This window comes from Oncorhynchus gorbuscha, linkage group LG03 (assembly GCF_021184085.1).
Source record: "Oncorhynchus gorbuscha isolate QuinsamMale2020 ecotype Even-year linkage group LG03, OgorEven_v1.0, whole genome shotgun sequence".
In the NCBI taxonomy this organism is placed as follows: Eukaryota; Metazoa; Chordata; class Actinopteri; order Salmoniformes; family Salmonidae; genus Oncorhynchus; species Oncorhynchus gorbuscha.
In genome coordinates this window covers 69,849,871-69,866,544 of record NC_060175.1, presented here as the reverse complement: position 1 = coordinate 69,866,544, position 16,674 = coordinate 69,849,871, and the positions used below count along the sequence as shown (strand labels likewise).

The 16,674-nt window shown below is 42.8% G+C and overlaps 1 protein-coding gene across 6 annotated transcripts in view; it reads left to right on the top strand.

Annotated features, from left to right (window-relative positions):
• LOC124031807 (polyhomeotic-like protein 2) overlaps positions 1-15,893 on the top strand; it is a 50,622-nt gene extending 34,729 nt beyond the window's left edge. Inside the window, exons 6-14 of one of the 6 annotated variants that reach the window (XM_046343490.1) lie at positions 985-1,074; positions 3,327-3,513; positions 8,167-8,745; positions 11,513-11,724; positions 12,264-12,390; positions 13,224-13,335; positions 13,742-13,868; positions 14,012-14,303; positions 14,697-15,893. In XM_046343490.1, the coding sequence (XP_046199446.1) occupies positions 985-1,074; positions 3,327-3,513; positions 8,167-8,745; positions 11,513-11,724; positions 12,264-12,390; positions 13,224-13,335; positions 13,742-13,868; positions 14,012-14,303; positions 14,697-14,851 (1,881 nt within the window). In that variant the 3' untranslated portion in view covers positions 14,852-15,893. The other 5 variants (XM_046343489.1, XM_046343488.1, XM_046343493.1 and 2 more) reach the window with 5 other exon arrangements.
• The last annotated feature ends 781 nt before the right edge of the window (positions 15,894-16,674 follow it).

The following is a 16,674-nucleotide window of genomic DNA, read 5'->3' as shown; positions in this document are numbered from 1 at the left end:
ATTTTTCCATGATGTCAAGCAAAGATGCACTGAGTTTGAAGGTAGGCCTTGCAATACATCCACAGGTATACCTCCAATTGACTCAAATGATGTCAATTAGCCTATCGGAAGCTTCTAAAGTCATGGCATAATTTTCTGGAAATTTTCACGCTGTTTAAAGGCACAGTCAACTTAGTGCACGTGACCCACTGGAGTTGTGATACAGTGAGTTATAAGTGAAAAAATCTGTCTGTAAACCATTTTTGGAAAAATTACTGGTGTCATGCGCAAAGTAGATGTCCTAACTGACTTGCCAAAACTATAGTTTGTTCACAAGAAATGTGTGGACTGGTTGAAAAACTAGTTTTAATGACTCCAACCTAAGTGTATGGTCGTCTGGCTGTATGTAAACTTCCGACTTCAACTGTATAGTTTATCTGAAGAATACGTAGGAAAGAATAGAAAATGTACAGCAATAGTTGAATAGGATGGACTTGACTAGAATAGAATACTCTGTTTTCCATATGATTTAATATTATGATTTCCTTCATGTGGCCAGGGTATAGATATGTGGCACAGCAGAGGGTAATTTAGAAGGAAAACAAGACTCCAAACTTGTGTGTCAGTTATGTTTTTACTGGCAGATATACTGAGGTTCCTCGTATGATTTGTTTTGGACAGGAGCCATAGTGGATAGTCATGTTTTTTGTTGTTGACAACTTTCCTCTCTGAAACCATCAAGCATCCTTGAATTGCTATCCATCTTAGATCAGAATAACACAGTGCAAGGCTGCACATGGCTGGCCTTGTTCAAAATCAAATTGCTGCCAGGGAAGAAAATGCCTTAGCCATGTAATTCATGGATGGCGAGATTCAGTTGAAAGAGCTTTGTTACTGTTGTTTTTTGGCCTCAATAGCTCAGTGGGATAACACCAACTTTAGCTGAGGGCTTAGCTGGTCCTGATTTGGAGCTGTCTTAGTGCCAATATTGTTTTGTTCTCCCAGCTCATCTTCACCCCAACTGCAGCTGTTGCCACTGTCCAATCAGCAGCCTCATCACAGTCTGCCACCAACCAACAATCTGCTAGTGCACAGGTAATATTCACCACACACAACATCCATTCACAACCCCAATGAGCACACACATGCACACAATTGGATTCAATTCTTTTGTTTTGTACCTTTACTTAACTAGGCAAGTCAGTTAAGAACAAATTCTTATTTACAATGATGGCCTACACCGGCCAAACCCTGTGATGCTGGGCCAATTGTACACAGGCCAATGGGACTCTCAATCACACCCGGTTGTGATACAGCCTGGAATTGAACCAGGGTGTCTGTAGTGACACCTCTAACACTGAGATGCAGTGTCTTGCGGCACTCAGGAGTCCTACTATGGGAGAATCCCAATTGTTTTTTTCTCGCCTCCTCTCCTCCTTCTGCAAGGAGAGGAAACGTGGAAACAAATGAGCTTGTATGAATTGAGACTGTCATTCTCCAATCACTGGTCATCAGGCAAATTATGTTTACAGGGGCAGAATCCCCAAATAAATATGTAAGGTGATAATAACAGACGTAGCTAGTTGTGCAAGACATTTTATAGATAAAAGGATAAGTAAAATATTGTTTTTAAATGAGTTTCTCCTTCTCCTTTTTATTTTTTTTAACCTTTATTTAACTCTGCAAGTCAGTTAAGAATAAATGTTTATTTGCAGTGGTGTAGTTCTATCTTTGAATTTGTCAATCAAAATTTGTAGCATACTGACAGATGTAGCCTATTGAATATCATTGTAGAATAGACCTATGCATAAAATGCTTCATCCATTTGCAACGGCTGCCTATGCCCACACATTGTCTCAAGAATAGTTGCTATTTTTAATAAGCCAAACACTGTTAGGTATACCTAATATTCAAATAGACCATAATCTCTGTAAATCTGGAATGATGATAATTCAATAGGTTTTACTGGTGAAATGTCCAAACTGCATGCCAATAATTCGATCTCAATCAGTTTCATGGGAATATGCCTTTAGATCTTCTGTTTTGTGAGCGAAGAAGCCCTTTCCTGCAGTCAAATGACCAAATCGCCCTCTAGTGGCCTCATGGTTGGAATGTTATTAATATTTTTCATAAATGTATAATTAATGAACAAACAAAAAAATTGACCACCGAAAATACAGTATTTCTATGTCAAGCGATTCGGTTATATTTCAGTCTTCTGTGATATACAGTACTAGTCAAAAGTTTGGACATACCTACTCATTCAAGGTTTTTTTTGTGTGACTATTTTCTACGTTGTAGAATAGTAATGAAGACATCAAAATGATGAAAAAACACATATGGAATCATGTAGTACCCCAAAAAAGTGTTATATGAGGTTTTTTAAGTATCCACCATTTTCCTTTTTGAAAAGCTTCATGGGGGTAGTCACCTGGAATGCATTTCAATTAACAGGTGTGCCTTGTTAAAAGATCATTTGTGGAATTTATTTCCGTCTTAGTGTGTTTGAGCCAATCAGTTGTGTTGTGTCAAGGTAGGGTTGGTATACAGAAGATAGCCCTATTTGGTAAAAGACAAGTCCATATTATGGCAAGAACAACTCGAATAATCAAAGAGAAATGACAGTCCATCATTACTTTAAGACATGAAGGTCAATCAATGCGGAACATTTCAAGAACTTTGAATGTTTCTTCAACCACAGTCGCAAAAACCATCAAGCGATATGATATCAAGCAAACAAGCACTGGCTTTATATCAAGGATAAGTTCATTAGAGTTACCAGCCTCAGAAATGCAAACTTGTAGTGTATTTGAGTTTTAAAAAGGCATCTAAAGTTGGTCATTTCCACTCAGAAATGTCAGACTTGATTGCCCTAACGAAAAATGTATCAACCCCTACAAAAATGTAATTAATTATAATACATATAGCAATTCACAATTCCTGTTGCTGCAGATTTATTTTCCTTCTGTAGCAAACTGGCTGAAATTAAGATCCTACATCTGTATCTATAGGCTGCTACAGCCTACAAATTGATTTTGTTTGTCATTCTATCGTTTATGGCATTTTAGTGGTGATTAAATATAACTTATTTAGAATTTATCAGAATTTATTTTCCATAAGTATTTTTGAACAGCTCTGACTATTCGCAAATTGAAAAAAGTGAGGGAGTGCCGCTCCCCCACGCTACGGCAGCACTACTCCCTGCTCCTTTGTTTGCCTGCTAACGAATTGGCACTCTCCTCGATCACCCATTGGTTTCCGGGTCACGGAGGAGTCGAGGAGAGTACATACTTTTGTCCAATTGGAATTTTTCCCATGATGATGTTTTAAATCTCCTTTTCCCATAGGTGCAGAACCTTGCCACCTGTAGTCAGCAGGGGGCCCCCTCCTCCTCTCAGCTCCAGGGCCTTCATCTCAAACAGATGCCTGGAGGGGCCCAAGTCTCCCTGGCTGGTCAGCTCAGGGGTCCAACCCAGGGGCCGCAGGGAGCACAACTGGGGTCCCTGGCGGCCCCATCAGGGGGGGGGCAGAAAGGTGAGGGCAACTTGGTGACCATGAGCCGCAGTGTGATGGCCGTCAGCAGTCACCCCCTCATCAGCCCACACTCAAAGCGCCCTGTTCAAGGTTAGCATATCAAAGAAGCATAGGTTTAATAGTAACTGTTATATTAGCCTGAATGTAGGTGGTGTATGATGACACCAACACTGTTTCATAAACATGATAACAGTAGGGCATGTAGCCGCAGCCACGGCGGGGCGCTGTTGATTTTCTACTTTTGCTATAGATAAATCAAATTTCACACACAGTTAGAGCAATTCTAAAGAAGTGTTTTTACCACACAACTTTGTCAAAAGACACTTCCATAACCTTGTCTCCGCTATAGGTCCTTTTGAGTTCTACTTCCGCACCACATCACCAGGCCGGCACAGGGCTATCTGTCAGACCTATCCAAGAGAAGGCTTTGCTGTAAATGCAGGCCAATCCTTCATTAGACTGTCAGCCCTATTCACGTGGACCCACTTACAGAGGAAATGTGTTATTATTACAGGACGTAAAGGGGAAATGGCCTAGGATCAGACGGCAAGCTTCAGCCAGACCCCAGTTACAGCTCCAAAACGGAGCAAATATGGCAGAGAAGGGTTCTAAAAGTAGTCTTAATGGCAAGACGACTGACAGCTTCCAAACACAGCAGCAGTACACTCAGCTTAGTTCTAATATGCAGAGTTCCTTGACCAGTGGTGGATAAAAGTACCAAATTGTCATACTTGAGTAAAAGTAAAGATACCTTAATAGAAAATGACTCAAGTGAAAGTGAAAGTCACCCAGTAAAATACTACTTGAGTAAAAGTCTAAAAGTATTTTGTTTTAAATATATTTAACTATCAAAAGTAAATATATTCGCTAAAATATACTTAAGTATCAAAAGTAAAAGTACTAACAATAAAAAATTCCTTACATTAAGCCAAGTAGACGGCACAATTAAATGTTTTATTTATGGATAGCCAGGGGCACACTCAAACACTCAGAAATCCTTTACAAACAAAGCATTTGTGTTTTGTGAGTCCACCAAATCAGAGGCATTAGGGATGACCAGGGATGTTCTCTTGATAAGTGTGTGAATTGGACCGTTTTATGTCCTGCTAATCATTTAAAATGTAAAGAGTACTTTTGACTGTCAGGGAAAATGTATGGAGTAAAAAGTACATTATTTTATTTAGGAATTTAGTAAAGTAAAAGTTGAAATTCGAACACTATAAGCTGAACTGTTGCACGAGATGGAGAGACCTTTTTCCCCCATGAGGATCTCATTAGTAGTTGGGATAAAAGGGATATCCCAAACACCATCTTATACAGTCACCTCCTTCCTGCAGCACTAGAGCTTTAAGCAGCCCTAAGCCAAACCAGACGGTTTCCCTAGTGTTGCTAAAGGTGAGGAGGGCAAGGCTGCAGTGGAGGATACGGCTGAAAGCTTGACCCATGGGTCTGAGCTACTCCTAATGAGCTACTTCCAGATGGGGGCTGGCTGGGGGGACGCCCCTCAGCGCTGCACATCTTCCCCTCTGTCACCATGTGCGCACAGGAACCCCCCCCCCATCTCAGCGTCCAAAATCAATAGATCAGAGGCAGAAACTTCTGTTTCCGATTAAGATGCATGCCACAAGGGGTTGCGCTACTGTTTTATAAAAATATTGTTGGTGGTATTTATTTCCTTATGGAAAAACCAAATGAATTTCACATGTGAAGTGTCCCAAAAACACGTTTTCATATGATTTCACATTTTCCACATGTGAAATCATGTGATTTTCCTGTAAGGGTTGCGCCAGTGTTATTTTGACCGGCTCAATTGGTTCATGTACGGAACATTGTGTGCTAGATTCAATTATTTATTGATATGTGTAAAACCAAAATTAGACTGCGGTCTGGACCCAAAGTCGCAATATTGAATTGGACACAAAGCAGTCTCCCCGCAGCTAGCCAGTTTGAAGCTTTTCGACTTGGCAGTGTAACACATGTAAGTGGTGTGTGAATATTGGAGGGAAGGCTGGCACACCGCTTTAAAGGAGTTGTCACATAACTAGTGGCTGTAGAAGAGTTTCCACAGAATAATCCCCAAACCACAGCAGAGTGAGTTGTCAAAAAGGCCTTTGTTTCCACCAGTTTGGGGCCTGACTGAGGTACTTATAAATGGTGAGGCAGGCATTCTATGAGTGGACCACAGCAGAGGAAACCAAGAGGGCTAATGATCATGAGACGTGCTGCCCCTCCAGAAATTGCTGATCTTCACATGCAGTAGAGGCATCTACTGCACACATTCAATCAAAAGTGATTGGGCTTCATGCTTGAAGGACAACAGCTGTTTCACCGATAGGTCCCATTGAGTTGAGCGTGTCATGTGTGTAGAATGAGACACAATTGACTGGATACATTCACCTGAAGACAGACTCTGTGGTGGCGCGATACAAACGGACTGAAGGGGATGTCAAAAGTATTAGCTTTACAGTGATGGTTGACATACAGTACATGATTTAGGGGACAAATCCATGAAAGAAACTCAGGACTATTTATTTACAGGTTCGTTTTAGTTTACCATGGTTTCTATTAACCTGTTGCGACGAGCAATCCCGTATCCGGGATCGTAATTATAGCCTCAAGCTCATTATCATAACGCAACGTTAACTATTCATGAAAATCGCAAATGAAATGAAATAAATATATTGGCTCTCAAACGTAGCCTTTTGTTAACAACACTGTCATCTCAGATTTTCAAAATATGCTTTTCAACCATAGCAAAACAAGCATTTGTGTAAGAGTATTGATAGCTAGCATAGCATTAAGCCTAGCATTCAGCAGGCAACATTTTCACAAAAACAAGAAAAGCATTCAAATAAAATAATTTACCTTTGAAGAACTTCGGATGTTTTCAATGAGGAGACTCTCAGTTAGATAGCAAATGTTCAGTTTTTCCAAAATGATTATTTGTGTAGGAGAAATCGCTCCGTTTTGTTCATCACGTTTGGCTGAGAAAAAAACCTGAAAATTCAGTCATCAAAACGCCAAACTTTTTTCCAAATTAACTCCATAATATCGACAGAAACATGGCAAACGTTGTTTAGAATCAATCTTCAAGGTGTTTTTCACATATCTATTCGATGATAAGTCATTCGTGGCAGTTTTGTTTCTCCTCTGTATCACATGGGAAAATACATGCAGCTGGAGATTACGCACCAATTTCGACGGAGGACACCAGGCGGACACCTGGTAAATGTAGTCTCTTATGGTCAATCTTCCAATGATATGCCTACAAATACGTCACAATGCTGCAGACATCTTGGGGAAACGACAGAAAGTGTAGGCTCGTTCCTGGTGCATTCACAGCCATATAAGGAGACATTGGAACACAGCGCCTCAAAAATCTGGCTCACTTCCTGTTTGAAGTTTCATCTTGGTTTCGCCTGTAGCATTAGTTCTGTGGCACTCACAGACAATATCTTTGCAGTTTTGGAAACGTGTTTTCGTTCCAAAGCTGTCAATTATATGCATAGTCGAGCATCTTATCGTGACAAAATATCTTGTTTAAAATGGGAATTTTTTTTATCCATAAATTAAAAGAGCGCCCCCTATATCCAAGAAGTTAAAGGCCCAGTGCAGTCAAAAACGTAATTTCCAGTGTTTTATATTTCCACGCTATGATGTTGCAATAATACTATGAAATTGTGAAAATGACTAATGCCCTTTTAGTGTAAGAGCTGTTTTGGTGGGAGTTCTGGCCTTCCGTGGTGGCATCACCATGTGGTAAATTAGTTAGTAGACCACTAAGAAACAGAGTTCCAAACCTCTCTGCCAATAACAGCACATTTTCAGTTTTTCCCTCCCCATTCAGACCACTCCCAGACAGTCCTAGCTAAATTCTTGCTTGAGAAATTGTTGCTTGCTAAGAAGCTATTTTTGTTTAGTTTTGACAATTTGTATTGAAAACAATCACAGTTAAGTACTTAATTGTTACCCAGAAATGATTTGATATTGAGATAAAAACGCCTGCATTGGACCTTTAAGAGACTACACATGAAAGCCTAATTTCACTAATACAATATTTATTTGTATAGCACTTTTCATGATACTCAAAGACATTCAAAGTCACTAGCCACAACATGGCTTCGATGGTGTTTTGATTTGGGTTTCGCTCTCCTATAAGTGAATGTCCATAGTAACCACAGACCTTTACAAACTGCAGCGCTTGCAAGACTCTGATGTGGAAGGCGGCAATGTTTTTGAAAACGGGAAGCTGTCTTTAAGTGTCCTGTTACTCGTACGCCTACGACTACATCAATGGCTCTTTTCCCCAGATGTTTATCTTCTCTAGTTCCACAGACCATGGTCATGTGTTTGGCCTCAGGGAACCTATTGTTCTGCGTATATACACATTTTATGAGAGTGAGGATTAATCCAGGCTTGACTGACTGAAGCCAAAGATGAACATGCCCTGGGGTGTGTGTTTGTTTGGGAAGTTATTGCTGTGGTAACCAATGTAAGATATGTCTGAGGCCTACTCATTTAGGGCCAAATCCTAACTTGAAATGTACACAACTAAGAATTACGTACATATATTTTATTGTTTGTTTTGTGAAAGAAACCTGATATTTCTTAGTTTAAAGACTAATGTTGATTTATGTGTTTGTTTTTTTACAGCGTACGCACAAATCCAGACGCACCAGTTTCTGCAGCAGCAAAAACAGCAGCAGTTTGTGTTCCAGCAGCAGCGACACCAAACCCAGCAGCTTTCTCTGAGGGGCCAGGCCCCAGTGCTACACACAGCCTCCATCCACAGTCACTCTCAGGCCCAGATGCTACAGGCCCTGGCTATCCAGCCCCCGCCCAAGGAGGGCCCCGTCCCTGTACTGCCCAAATCATTTGTCTCGGCCAATGTTCCTAGCCAGCAGGCCACCATCTTTCACTCTACCGTCAGTCCCCAGATTCTTACCCACAACGGGCCATCCCCTGTGGTCACCCAGACCCAGGCTGCTCCGCTGCCCAACACCAAGCTAGTGCAGATGGCTGCAGTAGACCTCCAGATCCAGCCAACTGCTCTTACCTCAGCCTCTCTGCTGGTTCAGGATAGTGCTGGCAAGGAGCTGCCCACGTCTGAGGTAGTCACGGAGAACAGCTCCACTCCCCTCATACAGCAGCCAACAGCCTCTCCTATTCTTGAGGTCATCACTATTGAGCAATGCCCATCGGATCCCAGCAACCCCACCACACCCACTGGAGGTAGATATTATATTTTATATGTCACAGGTTGCCCTGACTGGCTGTTCAATTTGTTACAGTAATATGACATCCCACCCATCCACTCACTCACTCACTCACTCTCTTATTCAATGACTCACTCACTCACTCACTCGCTCGCTCACTCACTCACTCACTCACTCACTCACTCACTCACTCACTCACTCACTCACTCACTCACTCACTCACTCACTCACTCACTCACTCACTCACTCACTCACTCACTCACTCACTCACTCACTCACTCACTCACATCCATCTGTATGCTTGGGTAGCTCAGGCACAATGGCCATCCCCACTCTAGCACTCCCCTTAAGCAGAATACTAAATCTGTCATGGCCCAGAGTCCATTGTCCTACCTTGCCACTTGGGGGAACGGGACAGCTTTAGCCATAATTACGGGAAAGGGCCAGGCTTTGTCACTTCCGCCATGGGAAAGTTTTCAGGCTTCTGCTACCAATATATTTCTCAAATATTGAGGGAATTCGATCATCTGGACCAAGTTATCCCGGTGGGAAGAGTTTGCATACAAGTCGGCTCAAAACAAAAGTGACATTTGTGTTTTCAAATGCAAAAGTGATATTTTGATTTTTTTAAATCTTCCATCCCAATGAAAAATTGTTTGAAAATTCTAACATATATTACATGGACAATTACTCTAATTGTTTGATTTGAGAAGGGCGCTCCTTCCACTTTTGCCTGTTCACGTCACGGGCCATATACCGGTGCACCGGAAAGCAGTGAGGGGAAAATAAAGTCCACCTCCTTTTGAGCTAATTGTCACCATTGAATCACATTCCAAGTTGCGCTGGCCAATTGTGGGAGTGCTTTATTTCCTAAAGGCTCTTCATGTCTGACAGGTGTATCTGAGTGAGACACATCCACTCAGACATTCAAACATGAATAATATACTTTCAAGAGGCCCGGATGCTATTACTCTGCAGATACTGAAGTGGCCGCCACTGCTACTTGGCTACTCTGAATCACAGCAGTACACCATGTGATCATGGCACAATCCTCCTCTAAGTGTAACTGTTAGGTGGTCATAATTACAACCTTGATCTAGCATGTCTAGTGATGCCTAAAACCTTGGTCCAACCTCAAGCCTAGGCCAGCATGTCTGCTTGTGGACATCTTGTGACAGACAGCTGAATGAAATAATACTTGTGTCAGAAAAACGTGCTATGTATATGTCATGACATGTAATTTAACACAGTCTTTACTATGCATGGTATATTTTGACATAATGACAAGTCATGGAAGAGTTGGAGGTCCTATACCTTTAGGCCCATAGCTCAAAAGTTGAGACAATCCATCTCTCAATTTTCCCCATTCCAAACATTTGTCACTAAATCTATGAAAATATGCTATTTCTACATACAGGCTTTCAATTCTGTCTTGCCAATATAGTTCTCAAATATTGAGGGGATTCGATTATCTGGACCGGGTTTCCTAGGTGGGAAGAGTTTGCAATGGGTAAAAGTTTATTGCATTCTCTTTGGTACAGAGCTGCCTCCCGGCAGTGAGCCAGGGTCCCTCCTCTGGCCAACGGCCAAGTCGGCTCAAAACAAAAGTGACATTTGTGTTTTCAAATTTCAAATTGATATTTTGATAACAACTATCTGCCATCCCAATGAAAAGTAGTTAAATAGTTAAACAAACTAAAACTTTTATTATATGGACAACTACTGTTACTGTTCGAATAGAGAAGGGCGCTCCTCCCACTTTTGCTTGTTCATGTCACGGGCCATATACCAGTGTTCCGCGGTTCATTTTAATCAAACCACCAATGTGGTAGATTGTACTGGAAAGCAGTGGGAGTGGAAAATATAGGCAGCCAGTCCAACCAATCAGAGAGGGAGTGATTTTGAGCTACTCGTCACCATTGGATCACATTCCAAGTTGCGTGGTCCAATGGTGGGGGCGCTTTATTTTCTATTCAGTTCAGCCATACAAAGGCTACTTGCTTGTGTACTTTTGCAGGGATAATAGTGCCGAACAAACTGAAGAAAGCATACGAAAAAGTGTCGATGTGATTGCATTGCTTGTGTAGTTTCTACTTATGTAACGGGTGCGTATTTCCACGGAATATTTGTGAATTGTTTGAGAACATGATTTGTTTGCTCCATGTTGCCTTGGCGGACGGGATATGAAAGGAAGGGTTGCTCGGAGCAGTGGAACAAAGGGGTGTGCCACGGAGTACTGTCTTTGGGTGTGCTTTCGCTCCGGTGTTGACCGTTGTCCGGGCTTTAGAATCAGAGCGTCTATATTTGTCATTTATTGTGGTGCGTTTCTCAATTTAAGCCAATATTCAAAAGAGGGCAAATGTAGTTTTAATAATGTCGACGAAACCTTTGCACTTTTATACCGTAATTTATTAGGAACAATACGCATGTGGGACAATAAGCACCTTGCGCAATGATCATTAATGATTAGTTGATACAGTACATATTCTTTGTATTAAATACACTTACTATTCTTAATTGTTTTGTTGACGAAAGTAGTTTTTTTGTAGATGTAGAATGATGCGGGGAGGAAAATAAACAAAACAATTTCGAAAGTGTTCCAGATTTTCTTCTAGAATCATTAATTCTTCATTGCGTAAAACATGTCCATATTCATCATTATTGTTACATGATTGGTCATTCTCTCTTTATTATTATTACCTCAGCACTGACTCCTGCACGCCAGTTAACATTTTACACTAATATTACCTTTTTATTTACTCACAAATATGCCATTATGCCAGCAGGTAAGGGAGACGCTGAGTGGCTGAATGCGCAACCAGGTGCAGGCTCACTTCCAGTCATGACCTCAGGGAATGGGAACAATGCGCCCATGGTGACAGGCAGTACCCCACAGAATGGCGAGAGCAAACTGCCTCAAGCCATAGTGAAACCCCAGATCCTCACTCACTTTATTGAGGGATTTGTGATCCAGGAGGGAGCAGAGCCTTTCCCTGTGAGTAGGATTCTGAAGAAGCTTTCCACCCACTGGGCACATGGCTCTTCAGAAGCAGAGAGAGAGAGAGAGAGAGACACACACACACACACACACACACACACACACACACACACACACACACACACACACACACACACACACACACACACACACACACACACACACACAGGCGGACTGGGACCAGAAATCGGCCATGGAATTTCTAACACTCTCTTCCTCTTGGTCCCCACACCGGCCCATTTCTTCTTTTTTTTTAGGCCCCCATTATTAGTCGAAAAAGGATAATTTTGCGCAAAAAAAACTGAAGTTAGACAGGCCCACTGGGCAAATAATTGACCAGCGGTATTTGCCCCTGCACGCCTGTTTTGGAGTCAACTGAACCATGAGGACACATAGTTATCCATGTACATGAGCAGTAGTGCACTTTCCTCTAGTAGACTAAATGAGACTAAACCATTCATATCATTGTGTAGTGTACAGCCTTTTACCACCGGTGTAAGCAGCATGTGTGACGTGAATTGTCTCTGTCCTTTCAGGTGGAACGCCCGTTGTCGTTGCTGATCGAGAACCTGAAGAAACACAAACAGCAGACGGACTCCGAGAAGACGACGACCTCCTCCAACAGCACCACTGACTCTGAGATGGAGGACCTATCGCAGCAAGGTAAAGGACCAGCCAGAAGACATCTTGCTTGGCCCACTTCTATGGCCTTTTCTCAATTAGATTTGCTCAACTCCTGCGTCCTCTCTCCTCTGTCTTCTCTTGCCTCCTTTACAAAAAGGTCAAAGGTAACCAAGGAGAGGTGGTCGAGGAGAGTGAACGTGGATGAAGATGCGCTTATACGAAATAAGAAGCTCCTCCACAAATTACGTTTACAGGGGGGATTCCCAAAATAAATGTGTAAAGGGATAAAAAACAAATTTAGGTTAGTTGTGCAAGACATTTTATAGGTAAAAGGACAAGTAACATTGTTTTTAAATGCTGATTCAAAGGGGGTGTGGTAGATATCAAAACTATTCTGCTGTAGGATACACGTGCTTCCTCGCCAAAAGGAGGCTATCGGGGAGTGGAGGACCGTCTTTCATTTGCCTACTAACGAATTGACACACTCCCTGACCACTTATCAGTATCCAGGTCGCAGAGAAGAGAGGATGTAGGATGCACTTTTTCCCAAACGAGAAAAGGCCTATTAACCCAGAACTACAAGCTTCTCATTGTGGCATTGGCTACCTGGCTTCGTGTCCCACTTCTGCTTGAATCTCAGCACAAATGTTTGTACATTATTGGCACTTGGATTTGCTCTTCTTGATCCGTACTGTAGGACTGTCTTTAGGGTTTTATCAGTCTTATGTCAACTCTCTGAACATCGGAAAGTCAGCCAACCACTTGCCTCCGTAGACATGAAGCCATGCCACACTCAGTGCCTGTCATGCCAACTGGCATTCAGTGTTAATACCCACCATATTTCTACCCCTGGTTTCCATGTTGCTGTGCAGAGCTGAAGCAGCAAGAGGAGCCCACCCTGACGTGTGAGCTGTGTGGCAGAGTGGACTTTGCCTACAACTTCAAGAGATCCAAGAGGTTTTGCTCCACAGTGTGTGCCAAACGGTAAGGCATGGGTAGACAAGATGCTAGGACTGAGATCTGGGTCGTACTCATTATGCACCAAACGGAAGGAAACGGACTGCAACAGGGAGAGACTATCTGAACTTCTATTTTCCATTGTAAAAACATTTAGCAAAGGTGTGGTCTAATGAATATACCCCAGGCATCCTGAATGACATTTTCGCCAGCAGTTGTTGCTGCAGTAATTACAGCAGTAGTACACAAGTGCAGGAATAACAAATACATTAATTGGCTTATTCGTTACTTGAGCTTTTAATTTGTTAGTCAGATTTTTTAATTTTTATTAATTGACAATTTAAAAAAAAATGGCTTGCTCAGCCTTTGAAACACTTCGTTACCCAAGCTCCTTGTTGATACATTGCCCCCCCCCCATAAAATGTTTGTGCAGGTACAATGTGGGGTGTACAAAGCGAATGGGCCTCTTTCCAAATCGACAAACCACGATGGAGAAACTGAAGAAGCAGAGAACATCCAATGGGAGCCACCAGAACTCAGGCTCCGAGACCAAAAAACAGGTGAAATGGCACTGTTCACAAAATATCAAGAATAAAAGCACTATATGACTTTATAAACGTATTTCCATTGAGACCCTCTTTCTGGCTAGAATGGCACTAATCCCATTTCACTTCAAAGCTAAATCTTTCCTTTGTGTTTCCAGACTCCCATTACCGGGCAACAACCTGGGGGTGGATCGGTGACGTCCAGCCACCCCTCTCACCCTGGTCACAGGGAGTTCAGCCAGTGTTTAGACATGTCCAGCTACGAGGGTCCCCCTTCACCCCCACTGTCTGCTGCCAGCTCTAGTGCTCCCAGGTCCCAGGCGGGCAGAGGGGCAGAGCACATGGAAGGCTGTGGACAAGAGCTGCCCCTCCTCTCCCAGCACTTCCAGCCCAGAGACCCGGCCAAGTGGAACGTGGAGGAGGTCTACGAGTTCATCTGCTCCCTGCCAGGTGGGCATTGCGACATTTTCCATTTACTCCAACAGTTTCTAAATGGCAGAGTAGCAGCCCAATACAACAGTGGTCACCAACCTTGCTTTTGGAGAAATGCAGGGTGTGCAGGCTTTTGTTTTAGCCCAGTAGTAAGTAACACACCTACTTCAGTCAACAAACTTAGTATTTTGATTAGTTGAAATACAAATTAAATCTAAGTTTGTTTCAACACTAAAACATAAATATTGGTTCCACGAACAAAATTGCTGACCTGACCCCTGTCATAAATCAAGCAGGAGTGATTTTTAGAAAATACTTGCCTGGAACCTGGTGGTTATGTGTAATGTTATTCTTTTAATATATAGCTTTCTAATAAAGCTAACTCATCAGGCTGTTTGTTTATGTTCCCAGGTTGCCTGGCGATAGCCGAGGAGTTCCGCTCGCAGGAGATCGACGGCCAGTCCTTGCTGCTGCTGAAAGAGGACCACCTCATGGGCACCATGAACATCAAACTGGGGCCTGCGCTCAAGCTCTTTGCCGAGATCAGTATGCTGAGAGACTCGTAACCCCTCCTCTCTGGAGCCACTCCACACTGCCAGAAAGTGTCCAGAACACCGTATTTATACGGCACTCTGACCAGGCTCAAGCCTACCGCTGTGGCAGGTTGGTCCCACGGGGGGTGGAGGATGGACGAAGGGTGTCTCTGTTTCATAGAAGCTGATGGTCCATAGCATATTGACAACGCTATCTGAGTTTAGAGCTTTGCCTCTTTGGACTCTCCTATGCAATGCAGGAACCGTTAGCTACTAAATGAGTTGTACTGTGGATGTTGTACTGTGCACAAGGAACTTATCCAGCTAGACTCAAATGGACAAGGTGGTACTTAAGTTCATAAATGCCGTTACTAGTAGTTAGAGATTCTCTGGTACATCTGTATACTTTTTTTAGCCAGTAATTCTGAAAGTAGTACTCACGAGCCAGAAGTGGTCCCTGAAAATTGCGTACTACGTAACATTTGTGCCGATATGTGCATCACGTCATTGCTCTCTCGCTCTGCTGTGTGAGTCTTGCTAGCTGTCACTCAAATAGTGAGGGGCTGAAGCACATTGGTTGGAACTCGAATTGTTAGGGGGCTGGACCACATGGGGGAAAATGGCACCGCACAGCTTCCAGTAAACAGCCTCTTTCAAACTAGGATTTTGTGGTTAATTGAGGTAAAGTAATTCTGCTCATAGATTATGCATGTATGAACTACACATGTCACATGCACCAAATACAACAGGTATAGACTTTATAGTGAAATGCTTACTTACGAGCCCATTCCCAACAATGCAGAGTTAAAATATGAGGCATATATTTGCTAAATTAAAAGGAAATTCACATCCAGCATGAAGTGGGAGGTTTAAAAATATATGAACTCAGCATAAAAAAAATGTCTTCTCACTGTCAACTGCTTTTATTTTCAACAAGCTTAACATGTACATATTTGTATGAACATAAGATTCAACAACTGATACAAACTGAACAAGTTCCACAGACATGTGACTAACAAAAATTTAATGTGTCCCTGAACAAAGGGGGGGTCAAACGTAACAGTCAGTATCTGGTGTGGCCACCAGCTGCATTAAGTAATGCATTAATGCATTAAGTACTGCATTAAGTACTGCAGTGCATCTCCTCCTCATGGACTGCACCAGATTTGCAAGTTCTTGCTGTGAGATGTTACCCCACTCTTCCACCAAGGCACCTGCAAGTTACTGGACATTTCTGGGGGGAATGGCCCTAGCCCTCACCCTCTGATACAACAGGTCCCAGATGTATTCAATGGGATTGAGATCCGGGCTCTTCACTGGCCATAGCAGAACACTGACATTCCTGTCTTGCAGGAAATCATGCACAGAATGAGCAGTATGGCTGGTGGCATAGTCATGCTGGAGGGTCATGTCAGGATGAGCCTGCAGGAAGGGTAAAACATGAGGGAGCAGGATGTCTTTCCTTTAACGCACAGCATTGAGATTGCCTGCAATGACAACAAGCTCAGTCCGATGACTCTGTGACCGTCCACCTCCAACTCGATCCCGCTCCAGAGAACAGGCCTCGGTGTAACGCTCATTCCTTTGACAATAAACGCGAATCCGACCATCACCCCTGGTGAGACAAAACCATGACTCATCAGTGAAGAGCACTTTTTGCCAGTCCTGTCTGGTCCAGCGACATGGGTTTGTGCCCATAGGCGATGTTGTTGCCGGTGATGTCTGGTGAGGACCTGCCTTACAACAGGCCTACAAGCCCTCTGTCCAGCCTCTCTCAGCCTATTGTGGACAGTCTGAGCACTGATGGAAGGATTGTGTGTTCCTGGTGTAACTCGGGCAGTTGTTGCCATCCTGTA